Source organism: Salvelinus sp. IW2-2015, linkage group LG8 (assembly GCF_002910315.2).
Source record: "Salvelinus sp. IW2-2015 linkage group LG8, ASM291031v2, whole genome shotgun sequence".
In the NCBI taxonomy this organism is placed as follows: Eukaryota; Metazoa; Chordata; class Actinopteri; order Salmoniformes; family Salmonidae; genus Salvelinus; species Salvelinus sp. IW2-2015.
The window spans coordinates 10,117,325-10,142,989 of record NC_036848.1 but is presented as its reverse complement, the minus strand read 5'-3'; the positions used below and the strand labels follow the sequence as shown (position 1 = coordinate 10,142,989).

Here is a 25,665-nt window from a genome sequence, read left to right as displayed (position 1 = left end):
GCTATTGACTTAGTATTGGTGGGACCTGTGTAGACAGTCTGACTGCATCCAATTCTTTCTTTTTCCAGCATCAGAAGAAGTAAGCTAGTAATTCAAGACCCATATGCTGATAGTTTGCATGGTCTCCAGTCAAGTGAAGAAACAAGTGTATGAAGAACATAGTTTAGTGTATAGCTCAGCCCGCCCCTTCATTAGGAGTTGGATTACAGTGGCCATGATTTGCTCATTATAACGACCAATGAAGGTTTCACCTCATAATAAGTTCAGAGCCATGTGATATCATAGCAGTTTGATTAACAGCTGTTGATTCTTGAACACACCCCTGAAGTTGCGTTTGGTCCATAAATGTTCACCCAAAGTCGCTGGTTCAGTCACAGATGGTGCGGTCCGTCCAAAAGCCAGCCAATAGCATCAAGAGTTGTCATCGTAGAGAAGGGGAAAAAATCCTGACAGTCGCCATGATGCTTGTTTTCTCCCTGTAATACAGCAGCGGAAACGAGTGAAGCAAGTAGAAACAAAAGAGCACGCACACGTCCTCGCGAGTTGGTATGCGTTTGCAGGTAAAAATCATCAACACAGGCGACGAGTTTATTTGGATGAGACAGATCCACAGCTCATGTTTCAAATTACTACTGCGTTGATATTACCTTACCTAGCCATATGAAGTCGGACAGGTTAGAAAAATGTGGCTATCTAGCTTTCAGCGGGGGTTTGCTAGTTAGCCATAACATAAGTGAGTTAGCTAGTTAACGTTTACTGTTGCTCAGTCAGCCTAGCTAATGTGTTATGGTCAGTTATAAAATAATTACGCGAACGTTATCTTAATTAATTGGTTAGCTAACTATCATTCTCGCGAAGTTATTCGGTATTAATGACCGTTGGCTAACTTGCTAGCTAGCCCCTAGCTAACATGTTAGGCCAGTTAGCTATTGTTTTCCTGACTTTATGGCTTCAACGCGCCACTCAATTAGCTAGCTAGCCAGCCAATTTGTTATAATTAAGTTAGCTGGTGATTGTGGTTATTGCTTTATGCGGCCTGGTGTGTAGCTAGCTAATTGGCTAGGTAGTTAACTTAACTGTTATGTCATGCCTTGAGTATTACATAAATACAACTTTATTGAAATCACTGGGTGGTAATCTGTAAAGCAATACATTCTCATGACATTGTAACTGAGTTACTAATTTCAGAAATAATTATCTGCCAGCCAATAATAGCCACATCTTTCTTGAGCCTCATTCCCAGAAGTTGTCAAACTCAAGTGACACCCTCTTGAAAAGTTACAAGGATGGCCTGAATGGCCGGCCTGTGCATGTTTGTGAAGTAGCATTAGTGAAGTCATTCTAAAAAATGTCAGATGTGCACCATGCATACCTCAAGGTGTTTGATATTTATTTTATCAGTGAATAATGTTCATAGTTTTAACTTTTTCTACACAGTGTTACAGCAGGAATGCCCAAAGAAAAATATGACCCGCCAGACCCCAGGCGGATGTACACCATCATGTCAACTGAGGAGGCAGCCAATGGAAAGAAGTCTTACTGGCCTGAGCTGGAAATCACTGGTGAGCACGGCAGGGGTTGGCCTGGAGGCTGTGGAGGGGTGCTGTTCTCATATTAGGACCATGTGGGGATAGTCTAGGCCAGTTTCTCACAACCTTTTTTGTAAAGTGACCAGCATTCTAGTCATCCTTAGAGGATAAGGGCCTCTATTATAGGCCTGTATTTTGTCTCGACCATGAAGTCCAGCATGAGTGTTTACTTATGTACATTCAAATTGGGTAGAAGTCAACCTGTATCTGCTTTGCATAGAAAGCCATCACACAGAGACCTGACTCACCAGTGTATGTTTATCTACCGGTCTCCCCCTCCACATTTCTGTCTCCAGGTAATGTCAGAAGCCTGAGCCCGTCTCTGTGGACTCTGACCCACCTCACTGCCCTACACATCGCTGACAACTGTCTGTCACGCATCCCACCCGACATTGCCAAACTACACAACCTGTTGTACCTGGATCTATCGTCCAATAAGATCAGGAGCCTGCCGGCAGAGCTCGGCAACATGGTGTCTCTCAGGTGATTCGCTGGGAACCATGATTCCCACGATTCACTTTGTTCTAAACTGGGCTTGTAACTGGTTGGTGCTGAAAATAACCATTGTCCCATTTTAAAAAGCCTGTTTGGTTCAGAAGATTTGCTTTTGCCTGTATTGATGACTGGTCAATGTGTTTTATTTATGGGAAGGTTGAGGAAGGGGCTGTATTGTCAGGGGGGCTAGTCTCTGACACTTGCGTTTCCATGTGTCCGCCCTCAACAGGGAACTGCTTTTAAATAACAACCAGTTGCGGGTTCTGCCATTTGAATTGGGGAAACTGTTTCAGTTACAAACACTGGGGTTGAAAGGTGAGTGTGGCTTATCGTTTTGGTAACAATTGTATCTTAGAGACCCCATTGTTGATCCCGTGGCATTTATTTGATGTCATTCAACATTGTGTTCTTCACTCCTAACAGGAAACCCACTTGCACAAGAAATCATGAGCCTGTACCAGGAGCATGATGGCACCAGGAAACTGCTCAACTACCTGCTGGACAATCTGGCAGGTTCAATCAAATGCAGTAAGTCTGCCTCTCACACTGTTTTTGATATTGTAAAAAAAAAAAAAAAAAAAGTACCAATGGCTAAGGTGGATCACCCTCTCCCCAGCCCCCACAGAGCAGCCCCCGTCCCGGTCGTGGATCGCACTCCAGGAGCCTGACCAGACGAGGCCTTCTGGTGAGAAGCCAGCAGACAGTCCCTGTACACACAGTACCCCAGCACACAGCCTATCACACAAAACCACAATTCAATATAAGTATAAATGAGGGGGGGGAAGCATTAAGGTGAATAAGATGCCATTTCCAATTTTTCTCCCTGTTCCTCCTCAGCATTGTTCTCTGTTATGTGCTACAACGTGCTGTGTGATAAGTACGCCACACGCCAGCTCTACGGCTACTGCCCCTCCTGGGCCCTCAACTGGGAGTACAGGAAGAAGTCCATCATGCAGGAGATCATGAACTGCAGCGCTGACATCATCAGCCTACAGGTACATGTTTACCTCAACCAGGGATAAACTGCTTCTGTCCTTATGGTTTCGCTCTGATCAATTCATGTAACTGATTGCCCGGAGTGCGCACACTGGATTTCCCTGGTACATGTTATGGGTGCATTCAGTCATATCTGTCCACTCATGTTATTGCTTTGTTTTCAACAGGAAGTGGAGACAGAGCAGTACTACCAGTACTTCCTGCCAGAGCTGAAGGAGCAGGGCTATGAGGGCTTCTTCAGCCCCAAGTCTCGAGCCAGAACCATGCATGAGTCAGACCGCAAACATGTGGACGGTTGCGCAGTATTCTACAGGACAGAAAAGTGAGTGCAACTGAAGTTCTGTCAATGCATCTCTTTTTCCCTGACCACAATACTCAATTACTAGGTATCCATACAATTGGCAACAGATTTTCATTTGAATATAAACAATTACTTGTTACATGGGTTTCCATTATATTTTCATCTCCGCTGATGGTTGTTAAATAGCAAATGTGCCCACTCTGGTCTTGACACATGCTCTCTAGCCAACAGTTCGCAGATGGGATGGGTAGGCTACCTACATGATGAGATTCTTATGGATAAGAGCAATTTATTTGTCAAACAGCAGCCAAGCATCGATAATGTCACCAGAATAACACCCTTGGTATTTATTGGAGAGGAACATGAAGCTCATCACCGTGCACTTTCACTACCCTGAAGTTAATAGTTTATTATCTGTAGCCTAATAACCTGCATGCTTTTCCAAGTTGTAGGAGGACAAAACATCATTGCCTGACTCCCAAGTTTACTTCAATGCGATGGTTATCAATATTTAATTACTTTTAAACACAAAGATACCACCTTGTCTACATTTAGAAAGTTAATCTGACAAATGTGCTGTTTCCGTCAGGCATGTCATGATTTTCTATCTGACCTACTTTACTTGCATAAAGGTTGGATAGAAACCTGGTTAGTGACAGACTTTTATAACACCTCTCCCTGCTTCTCTCCCTGTTAACCCTTGCTGCTCTCTATTTCTTGCTCTGTCCTCCCTCAGGTTCAGCGTGGTGCAGAAACACACGGTGGAGTTTAACCAGCTAGCCATGGCTAACTCTGAGGGCTCTGAGGCCATGCTCAACAGGGTCATGACCAAGGACAACATCGGAGTGGCCGTACTGCTGGAGGTCCGCAAGGAGATGATGGAGGAATCCTGTGAGTACTTATGGCCCTGTCCTATTTCTAACCCAAGTCCCCACACCTAGCCGTGGCCCTGTCCTATCTCACCTTAGATCCCGCTCGTGACACCTGCCTCTTCATCTGGTTCTTACTCCTTTGGAGTTCATAAGACTGAACAAGTATAAGTAGGGATGCACCGATATGACTTTTTTGTCCGATTCCAATATTCCCCCCTATATATATATATATATATATATATATATATATATATATATATATATATTTTAGCAGCCTTTTAAGGGTTCTAGTACAGTTAAATAGTTGAAACGGTTTCATATGTTAATTTGTTCAGTTAGGAACCGATTGTTTAACTTAAAATACATTCACAGATGTAATTTTTCTAACAGACAAATATTTTAGCTGCCCTGCGTTACAAAGATGGTTAAGTTGTTGGTGGCTCTTCCTACTATCCAGTTTGGACCGTATGGAGAAACTTAAATGCTTTGAAATAAATATTGGTTTAAACTAAAATGCAGTTAATCATTTGAGCTTTAAATGCTTGGCAAAATGACTCTAGACTGTCATAAACTGCTATAAATGGCACAACTTAACATTTTCAAATGTGCTCAACTGACTTGATTAGTAAAATGAGAGCAAATTTATAACACATCTAATCTTTCATTTAGGAAATATTTGTATTTTTTTAAACACTTGAGTTTTAAATTAAATGGAAATTTTGACCTATGCCAGCCATGAATGAACAACAGAAAATCCATTGGGCTTAGTAAACATTTTTCCAGTGACTCTAGATGCCTGGGTTACAATATGACCACCCATTTACAATTTTAACTTTTGGTGAAGGTTTTTCTTCACAAAGAGGACCTGCTAAACTTTGTCACCAGAATCTTTTTTTCGTCTACAATGTGTGAAGCAGCACTGAAAAGGTGCTCACTGGCCACACTAGTACAGGGAGAACCAAGATACTTACGTGCAGCTTTAGCTAGGATGGGGAAAACGGTGCTTGTTACTTCTCCAGTATCCAAGTGCATCTTTCCTGGGAATAGTAGGTTCTCAGGTATCCTAGTATCTGCAAATAATGGGGGGTAGTCGTACATTTAATCATTAGGCCGATGTAGTAACAGAAAATGAAAATACGTCTGTGACAAAAAAAAGTTATTTTGTTGGCATTTACGTATGTCCCCATTACCAGTAAAAAATAAACAAAACTTATTTCTTTCACTTACAACCAGGATTTCATCATATGTCAAACAGTGAAGTTTCAGCCCTGTCTGTCCATGGCCTCTAAAGTTGTGGGTCCTCTTCTTGGGTGTGTGCTGTTACTGTGTCTGTTTCCATCTTGTCTAACATTTCACAGTAACCCTGTTTTTTTTTGTCTGGGTCGAAGTAGCGGTCCTTGTACCTAGCATCGAGCATGGTGGTGACACAGTAAAGAGCATCAGAGAATGCCCCTGAATTGCTTGTTCACAGCGTCTAGTAGAGTACTTTTGCAAGTTTTAACCCCAAGGTCTGTGTCGGCAGTTTTGTTGAGCAGGTGTTTCAATGCCATGACAGCGGGTATCACGTCTGCTGCAGACGCAGTTGAAGAGCTTATTTCTTGGGTCAGTTGTTCGAATGGAGCTAGGAGTATGCATGTTTTCAATGAGTCCACTGGTTTGTACTGATTGTTGCAGGTAATTCCAAGTCGGTAGCGTACACGTCAAGCACCTATTTTTGTTCCAGCAGGCTCTATGTAAATAGGACTGTTCCATCTGGTGGAAGCATCTTAATTAAGCCTTTTAATTTTCACTCCAAGCTGCTCCTGTATTGCTTGCAGGTGCTGTATGCTAGCGGTGAGTGTTTAAAATGACCCGCTATCTTCCTACCTGTTGCCACTGTCAGATATGCTGCATTGGGCACCAAAAAACCTTCATTCATAGCCAGTTGCACCGTGTGTGCCATGCATGGCAAACTGGCAACTCCGTATTCTTCCAAAGACTTTAAGTTACGTGCATTATCACAATTCACAGGGTGTACTTTTTGGGGGATTTTCCAAGTTTCAAACATTTTCTCAAATGCTGTTGAAATGGCAGCTGCGGTATGAGAACCAGCACATTCTTGAACATGCAATATGGCTTTCCTCGGTACGAAATCCTCGTCAACCAACTGTGCAGTCAGACTCCACTTGCTCATGGTGCTGATGTCGCTGGTCCAAATGTCAGTTGTGACGCTAATAGCCGCAACGCCCATAGCAAGTATTTCGTGGATGTGCGATTCAACAATACTGTAACTCTGGTAGGGAAATATCTGGAAAAATAGCGCCTACTTGGTAGTGTGTACCGGGGCTTGATGTGCTCGACCAGTAGGCGAAAGCCAACATCCACAACAGAACGGTTGATTGTCAAAGGCAATGAATTACATTATCTTGGCATTACTGGATTTCGCTTTCGAGTTGTCTCGCTGAAATTTTCGTTCTCTTTCAAATGACTAGTCGACATGAACTTGTTTAGTTGTTGGAAGTGTGCTCTTAGTTTTTCTGCTTTTATTCTCAGTAGTCGCTGAACGTCTGGGGGTGATGCACTTTCAAATGAGTAATTAGGTTTGTGGTATTGAATGATTTCACTTTCTCCCGTCAGGAAATAATAGCAGCACAAACGTTGCATGTGGCCTTTTTGTTATCTTCCTTTGAAACATCAAAATAGATCCACACAGCAGACATTGTTGGTTAGGAATGATGTAATGCACGAATAGCGCGGTATTTTTTTGTGGCGTCATTACGTCACCTACATTAAAGGTATGCACTTCAGCTTTGACATCGGTTTTGAACATCGGCGTTAAACTAAATTGGGGGTGGGGGGTAGTGTCTTTTTCATCAATGCTTAGGAATGTGCTGTCTCCAAACTGTTTTAAATGTGTACCAAGGGCCTGTTAAATGCAGGGGCTTACCAGGGCTGAGGAGTAGAGGTAGGGAGCCCACGTGTGACTGGGGGGGGCCCTGCCTCGGTGGGTAACTGATTAATGACATTAACTGCATATTAAAAAATGTCTACCAGCCCTGATTTGAATGGGATTGGCCATCTATTGATTTTATTTCTATGTTTGGTTGCGGCTGTCTGTTTGCCTTGTGCAAATGTACAACTGTGAGAAATTCAGTTTGGAAAGCAAATCCCTACTGCTAAAAAGAGAACACTAATCTCTCTAGAACCAGTAGAAAAATCTCATCTCACATTTTTTAGGGCTGACAGCAGCACTGTTTTTCAAAGTAGCTCATCTTCAGATGAGAAGTGCATCAGCTGTCACCGTGAGTAGCCTATGGCTTCATCTTTATCATTAGATGAGTCAGTGTGCCACTGGACATTTTTATTTAGTAGCCTACTGTATGTATCCTATTTGTATATCTATCTCAAATGCAACATGCAAATTATCGGTTTCATGAGCTGAAATAAAGATCCCAGAAATGTTAAATACACATACATTTGTCTTTAATAAATAACTTTTTGTGGGGGGAAATTTATTCTGGTTGTCTGGGTGGGCCTATGCCCTCCCAGGCCAACCTATGGCTGCGCCCCTGCCCAGTCATGAAATCCATATTGGGGCCTAATTCATTTTTCAATTTACATATTTCCTTATGAACTGTGAAATTACATTTTGTTTATTTTCCGTGTGTGTATATATATATAATATACATATATAATATATATATATATAAATAAAAAAATATGCACGAGAAGGTGTGGTATATGGCCAATATACCATAGCTAAGGGCTTGGCACAACACAAAGTGGAGTGCCTGTGTACAGCCCCTTAGCCATGGTATATTGGCCGTATACCACCAAGCACTGAGATGCCTTATTGCTATTATAAACTGGCTACAAACCTAATTTACAGCTGTAAAAAGAGATGCTTTGTCATACCCGTGGAATACGGTCTGATATACCACGTCTGTCAGCCAATCAGCATTCAGAGCTCGAACAACCCAGTTTCTAAAGTATGTGGACACTCCTTCAAATGAGTGGATTTGTCTATTTCAGCTGTACCCGTTGCTGACAGGTGTATAAAATTGAACACACAGCCATGCAATTTCCATAGAAAAACATTGGCAGTGTAATCGCCCGTTCTGAAAAGCTCAGTGACTTTCAACATGGCACCGTCATAGGATGCCACCAAATTGCCTCGAAGCAATGTCAGCACAAGAACTGTTCGTCGGGAGCTTCATGAAATGTGTTTCCATGGCCAAGCAACTGCTCACGAGAAAACAATCACCATGTGCAATGCCAAGCATTGGCTGGAGTGGTGTAAAACTTGCTGGCATTGCACTCTGGAGCTTTGGAAACACGTTCTCTGAAGTAATTTATCACACTTCACCATCTGCTAGTCTGAGGTCCTGAGCACTCTGGAGCAGGTTTTCATCAAGGAGCAGCTTCTCCCCCGACTGCTCAGTTTGGCCAGGCGTCCAGCTCTAGGAAGAGTCTTGGTGGTTCCAAACTTCTACCATTTTAAGATTGGATGCCACTGTGTTCTTGGGGACTTTAAATGCTGCAGACATTTTTTTTGGTACCCTTCTTAGAGTTTTGCTCTGACATGCACTGTCAACTATGGGACCTTACATAGACAGGTGTACCTTTCCAAATCATGTGGTGCTAGAGGAGATGGCTGCCACTTTTACGGGCTCTTAACCAGTTGTCTTTTTTTTTCGTGTTATTTGTAACTTATTTTGTACATAATGTTTCTGCTACTGTCTCTTATGACCGAAAAGAGCTTCTGGATATCAGAACAGCGAGTACTTACTGGACAAATGTTTCTAACGAGTCGGATGCAAAGGATTTACTTCAGACACCCGACAAGGCCCTCATCTCCGTCTTTGGCAGGAGGAGACGGAGAGCTGGTAATCTGCCTCTACCGTCAGTCCTATTAGCCAACGTACATTCATTGGATAACAAAATAGACGCACTACAATCACGAATATCCTACCAACGGGACATTAACTATCTTATGTTTCACCGTGTCATGGCTGAACGACCACATGGATAAAATACAGCTGGCGGGCTTTACGCTGCATCAGTAAGACAAAGGGTGGTGGTCTGTATTTGTAAACAGCTGGTGCACAAAATCTAATATTAAGGAAGTCTCAAGGTTTTGCTCGCTTGAGGTAGTGTATCTCATGATAATCTGTAGACAACTCTTGTTAAATAGTGTGTTCATCATTTTTTCATAGCTGTCTATTTACCACCACAAACCGATGCTGGCACGAAGTCCGCACTCAATGAGCTGTATTCCGCCATAAGCAAACAGGAAAACGCTCATCCAGAGGCGGCGTTCCTAGTGCCCGGGGACTTTAATGCAGAGAAACTTAAATCAGTTTTACCTAATTACGACCAGCATGTTAAATGTGCAACATCTCCACACACAGATGTGTACAAAGCTCTCCCTCACCCTCCATTTGGCAATTCTACCCAAAATTCTATCCTCCTGTTAAAAGCAAAAACTAAAGCATGAATCACCAGTGACTCTGTCAATACAGAGGTGGTCAGATGACAGATGCTAAGCTACACAACTTTTTGCTAGCACAGACCGGAATATGTTCTGGGATTCTTCCGACGGCTTCAATACGTGCATTGATGACGTCGTCCCCACGTTGACCGTATTTACATAACCCATCCAGAAGCCATGGATTACACGCAATATCCGCACTGAGCTAAAGTAGAGCTACTGTTTTCAAGGAGCGGGACTCTAACCCAGCCGCTTATAAGAAATCCCGCTATGCCCTCTGACAAACCGTCAAACAGGCCAAGCATCAATACAAGACTAAGATTGAATCATACTGCACGGCTTGCAAACTATTAGACTACAAAGAGCAGCCCAGCCGCGATCCTAAATTCCTTATGCTCGCTTTGAGGCAAGGAACGCTGAAGCATGCATGAGAGCATCAGCTGTTCCGGATGACTGATCACGTTTTTCGTAGCTGACCAAAGACCTTTAAAAAGATGTGCTGACCAACTGCCAAGTTGGTCCCTGTCTGAGTCTGTAATACCAACATGTTTCAGGCAGACCACCATAGTCCCTGTGCCCAAAAACACTAATGTAACCTGGCTAAATGACTACTGACCCGTAGCACTCACGTCTGTAGCCATGAAATGCTTTGAAAGGCTGGTCATGGCTCACATCACCATTATCCCAGAAACCCTAGACCCACTCCAATTTGCATACCGCCCCCAACAGATCCACAGATGATGCAGTCTCTATTGCACTCCACACTGTCCTTTTCCACGTGAACAAAAGGAACACCTACGAAAATGCCATTCATTGACTACAGCTCAGTGTTCAACACCATACTGCCCTCAAAGCGCATCACTAAGCTAATGACCCTGGGATGAAACGCCTCCCACTGCAACTGGATCCTGGACTTCCTGACGGGCAGGAAGTAAAGGTAGGTAACACTTTTCTTCACCTTTATGTAACCAGGTAGGCCAGTTGAGAACAAGTTCTCATTTACAACTGTGACCTGGCCAAGATGAAGCAAAGCAGTGCAACAACAAGTTACACATGGGATAAACAAGTGTACAGTCAAACACAATAGGGAAATCTATGTACAGTGTGTGCAAATGTTGTAAGGTTAGGGAGGTAAGGCAATAAATAGGCCATAGTGGTGAAATAATTACAATTTAGCATAAACACTGGCGTGATGGTGGTGCAAAAACATAAATAACAATATGGGGATGAGAGTTGGGTGTGCTGTGTCCAGGTGCAGTGATCAGTAAGCTGCTCTGACAGCTGATGCTTAAAGTTAGAGAGGGAGATATAGACTCCAGCTTCAGAGATGTTTGCAATTTGTTCCAGTCATTGGCAGCAGAGGACTGGAAGGAAAGGCGGCCAAAGGAAGTGTTGGCTTTGTGGCTGGCCAGTGAAATATACCTACTGGAGCGCGTGCTACGGGTGGGTGTTGCTATGGTGACCAGTGAGCTGACATAAGGCGGGGCTTTATCTAGCAAAGACTTATAGATGACCTGGAGCCAGTGGGTTTGGTGACGAATATGTAACGAGGACCAGCCAACGAGAGCATACAGGTCCCAGTGGTGGGTAGTATTTGGGGCTTTGGTGACAAGAAGAATGGCACTGTGATAGACTACATCCAATTTGCTGAGTAGAGTATTGGAAGCTATTTTGTAGATGACATTGCTGAAGTCGAGGATCGGTAGGACGGTCAGTTTTACGAGGGTATGTTTGGCAGCATGAGTGAAGAAGGCATTGTTGCGAAATTGGAAGCCGATTCTAGATTTGATTTTGGATTGGAGATGCTTAATTTGAGTCTGGAAGGAGAGTTTACAGTCTAGCCAGACACCTAGGTTTTTGTCCACATATTCTAAGTCAGAACCATCCAGAGTAGTGATGCTGGAAGTGCGGGCAGCAATCGGTTGAGGAGCACTCATAATGTTTTACGAGCATTTTTAGAGCAGTTGGAGGCCATGGAAGGAGTGTTGTAAGGCATTGAAGCTCGTTTGGAGGTTTGTTAGCAGTGTCCAAAGAAGGGCCAGGTGTATACAGAATGGTGTTGTCTGCGTAGAGGTGGATGAGAGAATCACCAGCAGCATGAGTGACATCATTGAGATATATACACTGCTCAAAAAAATAAAGGGAACACTTAACACAATGTAACTCCAAGTCAATCACACTTCTGTGAAATCAAACTCAACTTAGGAAGCAACACTGATTGACAATAAATTTCACATGCTGTTGTGCAAATGGAATAGACAAAAGGTGGAAATTATAGGCAATTAGCAAGACAGGTCCGGGCAACAGACCCTCTGATTTGACACACTGAATTCTGTCTTTGAAGTAGTTGGTGAACCAGGCGAGGCAGTCATTTGAGAAACCAAGGCTGTTGAGTCCGATTTAAAAAATGCAGTGATTGACAGTCGAAAGCCTTGGCTGACACAGCGGTTGCATTAAGGAGAGGTATATCTATAATTCCATGTGTATAACTTGTATTATCATCTACATTTATGATGACTATTTCTGTTGAAACGATGTGGCTATGCACTATCACTGGATGTTTTTGGAACTAGTGAATGTAACGCGCCAATGTGAATTCAGATTTTTTTATATATAAATATTAACTTTATCAAACAAAACATGCATGTATTGATTAACATGAAGTCCTATGAAGATCATCAAAGGTTAGTGATTAATTTTAGCTATATTTCTGCTTTTTGTGACTGCTATCTTTCGCTGGAAAAATGGCTGTGCTTATTGTGGTTTGGTGTGACCTAAAATAATCGTTTGTAGTGCTTTCGCCGAAAAGCATATTTGAAATCGGACACTTTGGTGGGATTAACAACAAGATTACCTTTAAAATGGTATAAAACACATGTATGTCTCAGGAATTTTAATTATGAGATTTCAGTTTTTTGGGGGGGGGTTTTGAATTTGGCGCCCTGCACTTTCACTGGCTGTTGTCATATCATCCCGTTAGCGGGATTGCAGCCATAAGAAGTTAACCTCTCTAGGCTAGGTACCGTCCCACCTGACCAACATCCGGTGAAATGGCAGAGCGCCAAATTTTAATTACTATAAATATTAAACTTTCATGAAATCACACATGCAATACACCAAATTAAAGCTACAGTTGTTAATCCAGCCAACGTGTCAGATTTCAATAAGGCTTTACGGCGACAGCAAACCATGCTATTATCTGAGGATAGCACCCCATCAAACAGACAGTCATGTCAACCCGCCAGGCGCGACACGAAATTCATAAATAAAGATATAATTCATACCTTTGACGAGCTTCTTCTTTTGGCACTCCAATATGTCCCATAAACATCACAAATGGTCCTTTTGTTCGATTAATTCCGTCAAATATCCAAAATGGCCATTTATTTGGCGCGTTTGATCCAGAAAAACACCGGTTCCAAATCGCGCAACATGACTACAAAGTTACCTGTAATCCTTGTCCAAACATTTCAATCAACTTTTCTAATACAACTTTAGGTATTTTTTTTAACTTAAATAATCTAGCAAATTTTAAGACAGCATAAACTGCGTTCAATACCGGAGGAAAACAAAGTGGAGCGTGCTTTTCTGGTCGTGCGCTTCTATCAAACAATACACTTCCCTCGACCCTCGTTCTGAACAGGGCTACTTCATTTATCAAAGGAAAAACATCAACCAATTTCTAAAGACTGTTCAGTGGACATTCAGTGGAAGCGATAGGAACTCCAAGCAAGTGCCTTGAAAAGAGTGATCTGGATTTCTAATGGGTTTTCTATGGGGATCTCAAAAAAAAAAAATCCTGGATGGTTTGTCCTCGGGGTTTCGCCTGCCAAATAAGTTCTGTTGTACTCACAGTTTTAGAAACTTCTGAGTTTTCTATCCAAATCTACAAATAATATGCATATACCAGCTTCTGGGCCTGAGTAGCAGGCAGTTTGGGCATGCTTTTCATCCGGATGTGAAAATACTGCCCCCACATCAACAGAGGTATAGGATAAGGGTATGGCTAACGGCTATAAGAACTGGTCGTCTAGTGCGTTGGGGACAGTGAATAGAAGGGGCAGATTTCTGAGCCTGGTAGAATAGATTCAGGGCATAATGTACAGACAAGGGTATGGTAGGATGTGAGTACAGTGGGGGTCAACCTAGGCATTAAGTGACGATGAGAGAGCTTGCGTCTCTGGAGAAACCAGCTAAGCCAGGTGAGGTCTCCATGTGTGGGGTGTGTGACAAAAGGGCTATCTAAAACATGTTGAGCTGGACTAGGGGCTCTACAGTGAAATAAAACTAACCGAAACAGCAGAAGACAAGGCATATTGACATTAGAGAAAGGCATGTGTAGCCAAGTGATCCTAGGTTCCAATGAGCAGCAATAGGTGAGTCCGGTAGTCGCTACGTTGCGAGGCGAGCTGGAGCCACGGCGTTCAGAAAGCTAGCGGGCCGGGGCTAGCAGTCTTCGGTGACAACGCAACAGCCTGTTGAAACCACATGGGAAGATTACGTCGGCAGACCAGTCGTGATGGATCGGCAGGGCTCCATGTTGGCAATGAAGGGTCCAGGCCAATTGGCAAAATAGGTATTCTACCCCAGGAATTAGCGGGTATACCTCTTTGGCTAGCTGGGAGATGGGCCTAGCTCAAGGCTAACTGGTGCGTGCTTCAGGACAGAGGCGTTAACCAGCGGTAGCCACTCAATTGCAGCTAGCTAGCTGCGATGACGGTGTAAAAGCCCAGAACTTGCGGCAGGAATCCAGTGATGTGGTGGAGAAAAGCAGTCCAATATTGCGCTGTGCAAACTGGCAGGTATTGACCGAGCTAAAGCTGGCTGGTGACCGAGCTAAAGGTGAAGACTGCTAACCGTGACTAGTAACTAGTTAGCTGGCTAGCTTCTGATGGAGGTTCCAGTTATAACGTATAAAAATTGCAGATCTTTGCAGGCCACAAATGTGCATATGTCAGCATATGGTCTCACAAGGGGTCTGAGGATCTCATCTCGGTACCTAATGGCAGTCAGGCGAGCACATGGAGGGCTGTGCGGCCCCACAAAGAAATGCCACCCCACACCATGACTGACCCACCGCCAAACCGGTCATGCTGGAGGATGTTGCAGGCAGCAGAACGTTCTCCACGGCGTCTCCAGACTCTGTCACGTCTGTCACATGTGCTCATGTGCTCAGTGTGAACCTGCTTTCATCTGTGAAGAGCACAGGGCGCCAGTGGCGAATTTGCCAATCTTGGTGTTCTCTGGCAAATGCCAAACGTCTGCACGGTGCTGGGCTGTAAGCACAACCCCCACCTTGTGGACGTCGGCCCTCATACCACCCTCATGAGTCTGTTTTCTGACCGTTTGAGCAGACACATGCACATTTGTGGCTGCTGGAGGTCATTTTTGCAGGCTCTGGCAGTGCACCTCCTTGCAACAAGGCGGAGGTAGCGTCCTGCTGCTGGGTTGTTGCCCTCCTACGGCCTCCTCCACGTCTCCTGATGTACTGGCCTGTCTCCTGGTAGCGCCTCCATGCTCTGGACACTACGCTGACAGACACAGCAAACCTTTTTGCCCCAGCTCGCATTGATGTGCCATCCTGGATGAACTGCACTACCTAGCACTTGTGTGGGTTGTGACTCCGTCTCATGCTACCACTAGTGAGAGCACCGCCAGCATTCAAAAGTGACCAAAACATCAGCCAGGAAGCATAGGAACTGAGAAGTTGTCTGTGGTCACCACCTGCAGATCACTCCTTTTTTGGGGGTGTCTTGCTAATTGCCTATTTCCACCTTTTTTGTCTATTCCATTTGAACAACAGCATGTGAAATTTATTGTCAATCAGTGTTGCTTCCTAAGTGGACAGTTTGATTTCACAGAAGTGTGATTGACTTGGAGTTACATTGTGTTGTTTAAGTGTTCCCTTTATTTTTTTGAGCAGTGTATATACTGAAAAACGATGAGACCGACTACTTACGTGGGACAAGACAAACAAGACCGACTGCTACGCCATCTTGGATTCATAAAAAATCTGATCCTCAAACACGAGTGCCTCAGGGATCCGTTCTCAGTGTCCCCCCCCCCCGTACTCCCTGTTCACCCATGACTGCATAGCCAGGCACGACTCAAACACCAAGTTTGCCGACGACACAAGTGGTAGGCCTGACAACGATGAGACAGCCTATAGGGAGGAGGTCAGAGACCTGGCCAGGACAACAACCTCTCCCTCAACGTGATCAAGACAAAGGAGATTGCGCACTACAAGAAAAGGAGGACAGAGCTCGCCCGCATTCTCATCGACGGGGCTGTAGTGGAGCAGAGAGATTCAAGTTCCTTGTTCACATCACCAATAAACTATCATGGTCAAAACACAAAGACTGTTGTGAAGTGGGCACGACAAAACCGATTTCCCCCTCAGACTGAAAAGATTTGGCATGGGTCTTCAGATCTTCAAATGGTTCTACAGCTGCACCATCGAGAGTATCCTGACTGGTTGCATCACTGCCTGGTATGGCAACTGCTCGGCCTCTGACCGCAAGGCACTACAGAGGGTAATGCGTACTGGCTAGTACATCACTGGGGCCAAGCTTCCATGACCTCTATACCAGGCGGTGTCAGAGGAAGGCCTTAGAAATTGTCAGATTCCAGCCACCCTAGTCAGACTGTTCTGTCTGCTACCGCACGGCATGCGGTACCGCTTGTTTGGTCCAAAAGGCTTAACAGCATTACCCCCCCCCAAATCCATAGGACTCTTGAACAGTTTATCAAATGGCTACTCAGATTATTTGCGTTGTCGTCCCCACCTCAACCCCTCATTTACGCAGCTGCTACTCTCTGGTTATCTATGCATAGTCACTTGAACTCACAAGTACATATTACCTCGACTAACCTGTTCCCCCCCACACATTGACTCTGTACCGATACCCCCTGTATATAGCCTCACCACAGTTATTTTACTGCTGCTCTTGAACGTTATTCTTATATAATTTTACTATTTTTTTTTACTTAATACTTTTTCTTAACTGCATTGTTGGTTTAAGGGCTTGTAAGTAAGCATTTCACTAAGGTCTAGAGGTCGACCGATTTAATCGGAATGGCCGATTTTAATTAGGGCCGATTTCATGTTTTCATAACAATCGGTAATCTGCATTTTCTTTTTACACCGATCATGGCCGATTTACATTTCACTCCACGAGGAGACTGCGTGGCAGGCTGACTACCTGTTATGCGAGTGCAGCAAGGAGCCAAGGTAAGGTGCTAGCTAGCATTAAACGTATCATTGTTTTTATAAATCTTAACAATCACTAGTTAACTACACATGGTTGATATTACTAGTTTATCTAGCTTGTCCTGCGTTGCATATAATCGATGAGATGCCTGTTAATTTATCATTGAATCACAGCCTACTTCGCCAAACGGGTGGTGTAAAAAAAGCACTGCCGTTGCACCAATGTGTACCTAAACATCGAAGCATTTCTTAAAATCAATACACAAGTGTATATTTTTTTTTTTACCTGCATATTTAGTTAATATTGCCTGCTAACTGAATTTCTTTTAACAAGGGAAATTGTCACTTCTCTTGCGTTCTGTGCAACAGTCAGGGTATATGCAGCAGTTTGGGCCGCCTGGCTCGTTGCGAACTGTGTGGAGACCATTTCGTCCTAACAAAGACAGCCAACTTCGCCAAACGGGGGATGATTTAACAAAGGCGCATTTGCGAAAAAAGCACAATCGTTGCACGAATGTACCTAACCATAAACCTCAATGCCTTTCTTAAAATCAATACCCAGAAGTATATATGTTTAAACCTCCATATTTAGTTAAAAGAAATTGATGTTAGCAGGCAATCTTAAACTAGGGGAATTGTCACCTCTTGCGTTCATTGCACGCAGTGTCAGGATATATGCAACAGTTTGGGCCGCCTGGCTTGTTGCGAACTAATTTGCCAGAATTTTTCGAATTATGACATACCATTGAAGGTTGTGCAATGTAACAGCAATATTTAGACTTATGGATGCCACCCGTTAGATAAAATACGGAACGGTTCCGTATTTCACTGAAAAGAATAAACGTTTTGTTTTCGAAATGATAGTTTCCGGGTTTTACCATATTAATGACCTAAGGCTCGTATTTCTGTGTGTTATTATAATTAAGTCTATGATTTGATAGAGCAGTCTGACTGAGCGGTGGTAGGCAGCAGCAGGCTCGTAAGCATTCATTCTAACAGCACTTTCCTGCTTTGGCCAGCAGCTCTTCGCCATGCTTCAAGCATTGCGCTGTTTATGACTTCAAGCCTATCAACTCCCGAGATTAGGCTGGCAGTACTAAAGTACCTATTAGATCATCCAATAGTCAAAGATATTTGAAATAGTCCTATAACTACAACCTAAAACTTCTTACCTGGGAATATTGAAGACAAAAAAAAACACCAGTTTTCATATGTTCTGAGCAAGGAACTTAAACGTTAGCTTTTTTACATGGCACATATTGCACTTTTACTTTCTTCTCCAACACTTTGTTTTTGCATTATTTCAACCAAATTGAACATGTTTCATTATTTGAGACTAAATTGATTTTATTTATGTATTATATTAAGTTAAAAATAAGTGTTCATTCAGTATTGTTGTTATTGTCATTATTACATATATAAAAATTGGCTGATTAATCGGTAGCAGCTTTTTTTGGTCCTCCAATAATCAGTAGCGGCTTTTTTTGGTCCTCCAATAATCGGTATCGGCGTTAAAATCATAATCGGTCGACTTCGATCTGTTGTATTCGACCCATGTGAAAAATATAATTTGAGTATCCTAGTAAAGGGTCTGAATACTTAGGTGAAGGTGTTTCTGCTTTTTATTTTTAATACATTTGCAAACATTTCTTAACTGGTTTTAGTGTTGTCATGGGATATTTTGTGTAGATTGTTATAGTTTTTTTTTAAAGCATCAATGTGGTACAAAGTCAAGGGGGTGTGGCTTCTTTCCGAATGCACTGTATGTGTAGTCAATGAACTAAAATATTTTACTGTCGCTTCATTGGCCTGGGCTATTGTTTGAATTCAAGACCAGATTGATCTGTTTGTCATTGTCTTAGTAGCCAAAGCCCGGGGCCTGTGATTTTCTTAATCTGGCCCAGTGTGTACCACAACTCCTTTACTTCAATCCTAGAACTTCAAAAGGGGAGTGACTGCTGCGCTTCCCTTGCTCGAGTTTTCCTTAGCTGTGCTCTGCCTTTAAAGTAAACCCCAAACTTCTCTCTCTCCTCTCCAGCGGGGAAGTCTCTGCACGGCATGGAGAAACAGCTCCTACTGGTGGCCAATGCCCACATGCACTGGGACCCGGAGTACTCTGACGTCAAGCTGGTCCAGACCATGATGTTCCTGTCTGAGGTGAAGAACATTGTGGACAAGGCCACGCGCAGCCTCAAACTCTCCTCTGTCTCTGGGGAGACCAACAGCATCCCTCTAGTGCTTTGTGCTGACCTCAACTCTCTACCAGACTCTGGTGAGTGACTGAGTTAGAAAGGAAGGGAAAGGTACAAGCAAGCAGTGTAGTGATGGGCACACTAGCTGCTTGTTAGGTGATGGTTACTGTGAATGAAGTAATGAAGACACTTGTCCACCTCGCTTGTGTTCAGTAGGGCAATGGAAAATGAACATCTGTCTTATTGGATGTTTAGTTGGCTCATTCCCCCATATTGAACAGGACCAATGTAAATCCCTACCGTCTCTCCCCAGGCGTGGTGGAGTACCTGAGTCAAGGTGGAGTGGACTGCACCCACAAGGACTTCAAGGAGCTGCGCTACCTCGACAGCCTCACCAATTTTAACTGCAATGGCAAGAACGGGAACTCCACGTCCAACTCCAGGATCACCCACGGCTTCAAGCTGAGGAGCGCCTACGAGGACAGCCTGATGCCTTACACCAACTACACCTTCGACTTCAAGGTGAGGGAGGCGCTCAAACACAAGCACATCTGAAGCACTGTCTCTGAGGCCTTCTCTTGACATATTACAGATTGCTGTTTGATCTAGTCCTGATTAGTCAGGAAATTGTGTTTTTCTGGCATTGAAATTTACCTAACCCCCCACTGTTGTCAGTCTTTACTGGAACATGCACCTGCTTTGTAAACGTTTCATCTAATCTGACATTGTGTGCAGAAAAATAATTGACTGCTTTTGGCCCAAAAATACATAAGCTGACATTGCTGGACAATGTCTGGCAGAATACATCCTGATTTTTATTTTAAGGGAAAAAAGGGATAATAAAATGGCTTAAATCACATTGTATGGAGGTTGTTGCAGGTCTTACCAATTGCATAATCTCTGTAGCTTACTCAGTCTACCTGCCTGTTTTGAGGTCAGACTTGCAACGTTGAATCAACTGGTACCAGCCGGCACCAAAGAGGTTGACAGACCTGCAGTAGTGTTTGTACAGAAATGTCATATCAGTCCATTTTAAGGAAGAGTATAACTTTCTTTTCCTGTACATCAATAAATATTTTGTTATGCAGATGTGTAGAAACTGCTACTCCAATAAAAATCCCTGATCACACGTGTAGGCTATGTCATGGCGGCATTGGCTAGCTAAGCTTATGGACATTAACATTTCATCGTGTCTAATGGTCATCTCGTGCCGATCTTCACATGTGCAGGCCACCAAATCAAAGGCATGTCAGTTTGTCACTTTCACAAGGTTGGAGAAATAACATGTTCAACTTAAGACATTGGCTCCAATTTAGGCTGTGCCTTTAGAAATCGAGCAAATTGACAACCTAAGAAGGATTTCTCACCTTTATTGACTTCTCAAACCCAAGACCCTGGCCTGGTCTGCTGAGTCTGCTTCGCCAGCGTTCCCTGAAGTATTGCTCTGTTGGCCCTCTGGGTTTAGAAACTCTGCTGACCTTTGTTTTCTGTTAGGCCTAAGGTTAGCCAACAGTCTGAGAAGGTAGTGTGCGGTAAACGTGCGTCTGTTTGGGGTCTAAACTGCTAGTACAAATCACGTTGGACATGTAGGCTTTCTGTTACGTGTAGTAGGAGTAGCAGTTTGTCCTTTGGATTGTTTATTATTCCTGCTTCTGTAGATCAATATTCATTGCGGTCACTTACATGTGGTCTGGGCACTCCTAAAACAGCGTTAGCCACATGACTGGATTTATTTGGGTTTCCATTAGATTTGGCAGTAAATGTAATTTGTCCGGTAAACTAAAATGGGGTCTGCCAATTGCCCGGCACACATTTTCCCTAACCGAGGCTCCTCACTCATCCCCCTCTTTTCTCTCTCTCTCCTCAGGGTGTGATTGACTACATCTTCTACTCCAAGCCTCAGATCAATGTGCTCGGCATCCTGGGTCCCCTGGACTCCAACTGGCTCCATGAGAACAATATCAGCGGCTGTCCGCACCCCCACATCCCCTCTGACCACTTCTCCCTGTTCACCCAACTGGAGCTGCTGCTGCCCAGCACCCTGCCCCAGGGCCAGGTCAACAACCAGGTCAACAACCAGGTCAACGGCATCCACCTGCCTGGAGGCCGCAGGTAGTCGTGAGACACCACCGGGGGGAGGGGGACGCTGTAATTTGGTCTAAAGCCTCTCCCTCCATCGCCTCTCTTCTTCAAACTGAAGGAGGAAGACAAGACAGGCAACCATCCTGTTAAAAAAGAATCAGCCATACAGTGAGGTCTGGCCGACAGGGATTTCTGTTATTATAGATATATTTTTTATTTTCCTTGTTTTCATTTTGATAATGCTAAAGTAAATCCTGTCTGTCCATTATATTATCTTGTGTTTTAGATCCCCCTGTCATTCTTACCCATAATGCTTTTGTAACTCCTTAACAGATGGTAGCATCCAATTTCACAATATCCCCTTGGCCCATTATAGATATTGAGATTAATTTTTAGCAGTACCAGCAGACTCTTGTTGACTTTGACATGACCTGTGCAGTCTTGAACAATGGCACAAGAAAATCTCTGTCACTTGAGAGCTGTGGACACCTTCATGAGGCAAGGAGAGAAAGGACACCACATCTCAAAATTCGAGCTGATGGTCTGTCCTATACCAATCTCAAACCAGCAAAAACAGTGTTAGACTGGTCTGTCTCACTCTCCCTACCAGCCAAGGCTCGGGGTGGGCCTTCGCTTTTCTCTCCGCTGGGCTCAATGTGATGGTACTTAGATATCTCCCATATATCTGGAGCATCCCATAGGAGAGAGTAGCGCTCCTTCTCTCTGCTACAGGGCCCATCTCTTTGTGGGTCCACTACTGTGGTGCTCACCTGGTGCTACCAGTCCTCTCCATTGACTAATAGAACTCAGTCCATTGTCTCCCTATCCAAGTGGTGCAATAGAAACTAACCCCACTGGTGCATTAAGACTCACTGTTGAGGTTTTTAGACGTATTGTTATCCTTTAGGACTACTGCATCCACCAAATACACTTGTCTGGACCCACGTGTGGCAAGCTTAGCTCTAGTTAGCACAGGTTTGTCGGCTTGCCGGTCAGGCATAGTGCTAGAAACGCATCTGGATTCTCTGGACTGAAACCAAATGTAATGAGTTTAGTTGCATAATATGTCATTAGTGGCAATCCCTTTTTGCACACTATTACCTCCTGTTTGCGTACGCGACGGTCATCCATTTTCTTGTTCATGACTTCGTTTGGACCAGTTACCACCTTTCGTAATAGGGAATGGGGTTTTGGCTGAGGGGCAATGGGATGGGGAATTATCAACAAATTTCACTTAGTTTGTTATTTTTTTAAGCAGAGGGAGGTCACTAGCTGATTTACAGGAGTTTAAACCAGCAATCCTCTCACGGTCACACACACACAGATCTTGTAGCACTGTCTCTTGAGGCCAGTAGTGACTTTCCCCCAGCCATAAATTCCCTACTCTACAGCAGTGGGGTTTTTCCACCAGTGTTTGTACAGAATATAAATGTAGATTCAGTCTTTACATGATTGTATATGAGCCACTAAAGACCTGTTTTCTGGCGGTTTTTGTACTGATCTGATTTGAGGAAAATACAGGATTGTATTGTAAACTATGACTACATTTTTATCCAGGAAATGTTAAGATTAATTCAAATTACCAGCTTGTACAAAATACGTAAGGGGTTGTTCTGAGCGTTCACTCCCCCCCCCCCCGGTTAACTGTTTTGATGTATCAGTATTGATTGGTTTCCTGCTGTTTTTGATTTGAGGGCATGTTGCTCAGATTGTAAATAGATCTACTGACTAAACCTCCTGATGCTTCTCACCCATTCTATTAATAAGCCTTCCTGCCACCAACCTAACCTACCATTCATCCATTCACAGTTCAGGCCATAGTAACACCATGGCCTGTATCCACAAAGCATCCGAGTAGGAGTGCTGATCTAGGATCTGTCCATATTATTCATTATGATCTAAAAGAAACAACTGATCCATACTCTGAGACACTTTGTGGATACCAATAACACCCTATTCCCTTTCATTTACTACTGTTGACCAGTCCTGTGTGGCTCTGGTCAAGCGTGTGGCTCTGGTCAAGAGTGTACTACTGTTGACCAGTCCTGTGTGGCTCTGGTCAAGTGTGTACTACATGGGGAAATAAAGTGTCATTTCAGATATGTCCTCAGAGGGTTTTCACATCACACCTCCACTATTCCATAATTCCAGTGTTGTACAACCGGAACATTGTGCCTCACCTTCGCAGTTTGTAGTCTTGCACTATTTACAATCGGCGAACGCCGGAACAACCTCTTCTGTTTATTTTTAAATACTGTCGAGACATTTGTGAAGATTTTGTGCTTTTGGCTTATGTTAGGGATATTATTTTTTGTATGAGCTGTGAGCATGTTATGGGGTGTGTGTGTGTATGTATATCTCTCCGCCTGGGTGAGCGATCTAGTAATCAGGTATGGAATATTTGTCTTGTTTTTTCTGGGGCAAAGCGAAGACCTCTTGTAAGCCCCCTCAGTTCCATAATGTTTTGCACCCTCCTTGTACTCTAGAACCCCTTATCCCCATAGCCACCTAGCCTCTCTTGACCCTGCCCCGGCCTCCACCACGAATCTAAATTCTGAATCTACAAAAGCATGTTCCCCTTTAACCCCTTAACGGTCAAGTGTATTCCTTTAGTCCTGTCTTTTTAACCCCTCTACTGAAGCCCCTGTATGGTTCCAGCCACTCTGGTACCATCTGTAGGGCAGGCTATCAGGTGGCCCACACAGACTTGTTGCTATTTATCTGTTTTATCACCGGGACCAAAACATGAAATATGTCAATAGTGACTGACACTGTTGCAACTCACATTTTTAACAGGAAATGTAATAATGCACACTTATGTTAGTTGCCCCGTCTAGCCCACAATGATTTGTCAATTAAATAAAATATGATCACCTTTTTAAAGTAAATATGATACTGAAGCCACTGTGCTAAAGTTAGCATTTTATGAATTTTTACAGAGGAAAAAGATTGAAATATTAATGTCCTTTAAAAGTTGTTTTCTGTCCCTACTTTCCCCTTTTTTTTTCTCTCCAGAAACCAATGTCTGGTTTGATAACCCTGAATTGCTGATACTGTTGTAGTAGCTTTTTTGTAAAGTGTGAATAAAATATGTATCATGTTTCCTTTCTAAAATGTTGAATTGTGTTTTTAATGTGTATTCTGATTGCTACATTGTTTTCACTTTTACTCATTGCTTTTCCATACCTCCAACAACCAAATGGTTCTCTTTTTGGTAGATTAGTGTTTTTGATGAACTGTGGACTTGGCTGACTTTGGGTTGCTCTAGAAGTGGACGCAGAATGCTTATTGAAGGAATCATTCCTAATAGTAATTTGCCTTCCCAAACGTGGATATTGAACTTTATTTTTCTCAACTTTTTTTTTGGGGGGGGGGGGGGGGTTGTCGCTTAGGCTTAAGATGTATGTTGTCTTAGAACCGGGGGAGCCTTGTCTTACTGGCTGATTCAGTTGTAGACCGCACTATTGTTGACTAGTGTGAAACAAACGCGAGTGTAAAACTAAGCTGAAGGCATTTTGCTGGTAGATGGACTGGTCCTGTGATGAGAGCACTATTTGGTCCATCTCACTGTTCTTGTTTCACAGTGGCTAAACAGAGTAGGTCACCAAGTCTACTAACCCTCATGTTTTGAACCCCCACCATTGGTTTTGATTGGAGAAAAAAGGGGGAATAACACGGCTTGATGTCACCATGAGCTTTGGTTAGTTAGTGATCACTATAACTTTACTGTTGACTTCTAGGTGTTTTATAGGAATCTGACTGCGCTCCCTGTCAAAGCTGCTTTCTGTCCAAATGTGAAGCACCCTCTTTAACCTTCTATACAGTACATCCAAATACCACTGTCATGACTTGTAGGGTTGTAAAGGAAGGAAGTATTTTCCTTAAACAACATGAGTGCTGCATTTATCCATGTCAAAATGAGTTTGGCTTGCAATAGTCCAATAGTCATTTCAGACAGGCCATTTCCATTCCCCAGAAAGTTGGCAATACCCAGACAGTCATTAAGAAAATGTTTTTGAAAATTATTTTATTTGGAAACTTATCTAATACTTTTTCAATTTCTGCTGATTCCGATCACTCCATTCCAGCATTTTCTCTCCTCCAGCTTGTATATTTAGGCTTCACCCTCGCCCTTGCCGATAGTGGTGGTAGTTTGGTCAGGTTTGTCAATTTGTAGCTAGCTGAGTACACTGTCACTGTGTACATACACTGGACCAACTACTTGTTTACCATTCATGGAATACCAGCAAAGAACACTGGCACAATGTTCAAAGAATCAAGTCAGCTGTTTTTAAACTCAATAATACAAATTTAAGGGACAATGGTAAACAAGTTTTTTTTTTTTTTTGCCGCTTTGGTTCGACTGGACTAGTTTTCTGTTGAACACATTTTCTTTACTCCTACCTAGCTATGTATTTTCCTACTAATGGTTGTAAATAAATTCAAGTACTGTTTCAA

The 25,665-nt window shown here is 43.3% G+C and overlaps 1 protein-coding gene across 1 annotated transcript; it reads left to right on the top strand.

Annotated features, from left to right (window-relative positions):
* The first annotated feature begins 22 nt into the window (after positions 1 to 22).
* On the top strand, positions 23 to 25,665 carry LOC111967375 (CCR4-NOT transcription complex subunit 6-like). The gene is made up of 12 exons (XM_023992340.2): positions 23 to 560; positions 1,438 to 1,562; positions 1,886 to 2,072; positions 2,314 to 2,399; positions 2,508 to 2,612; positions 2,701 to 2,769; positions 2,922 to 3,079; positions 3,248 to 3,402; positions 4,118 to 4,272; positions 18,972 to 19,205; positions 19,439 to 19,647; positions 20,993 to 25,665. The coding sequence occupies exons 2-12, from the start codon at positions 1,451 to 1,453 to the stop codon at positions 21,239 to 21,241; spliced, it is 1,719 nt and encodes a 572-aa protein (XP_023848108.1). The 5' UTR covers positions 23 to 560; positions 1,438 to 1,450; the 3' UTR covers positions 21,242 to 25,665.

Coding starts and splice junctions, on each gene's coding strand:
- LOC111967375 (XM_023992340.2), top strand. CDS start 1,451: ATGCCCAAAGAAAAATATGACCCGCCAGACCCCAGGCGGATGTACACC. Junction 1,563..1,885: donor GCCTGAGCTGGAAATCACTG/GTGAGCACGGCA, acceptor TTCTGTCTCCAG/GTAATGTCAGAAGCCTGAGC. Junction 2,073..2,313: donor GGCAACATGGTGTCTCTCAG/GTGATTCGCTGG, acceptor CGCCCTCAACAG/GGAACTGCTTTTAAATAACA.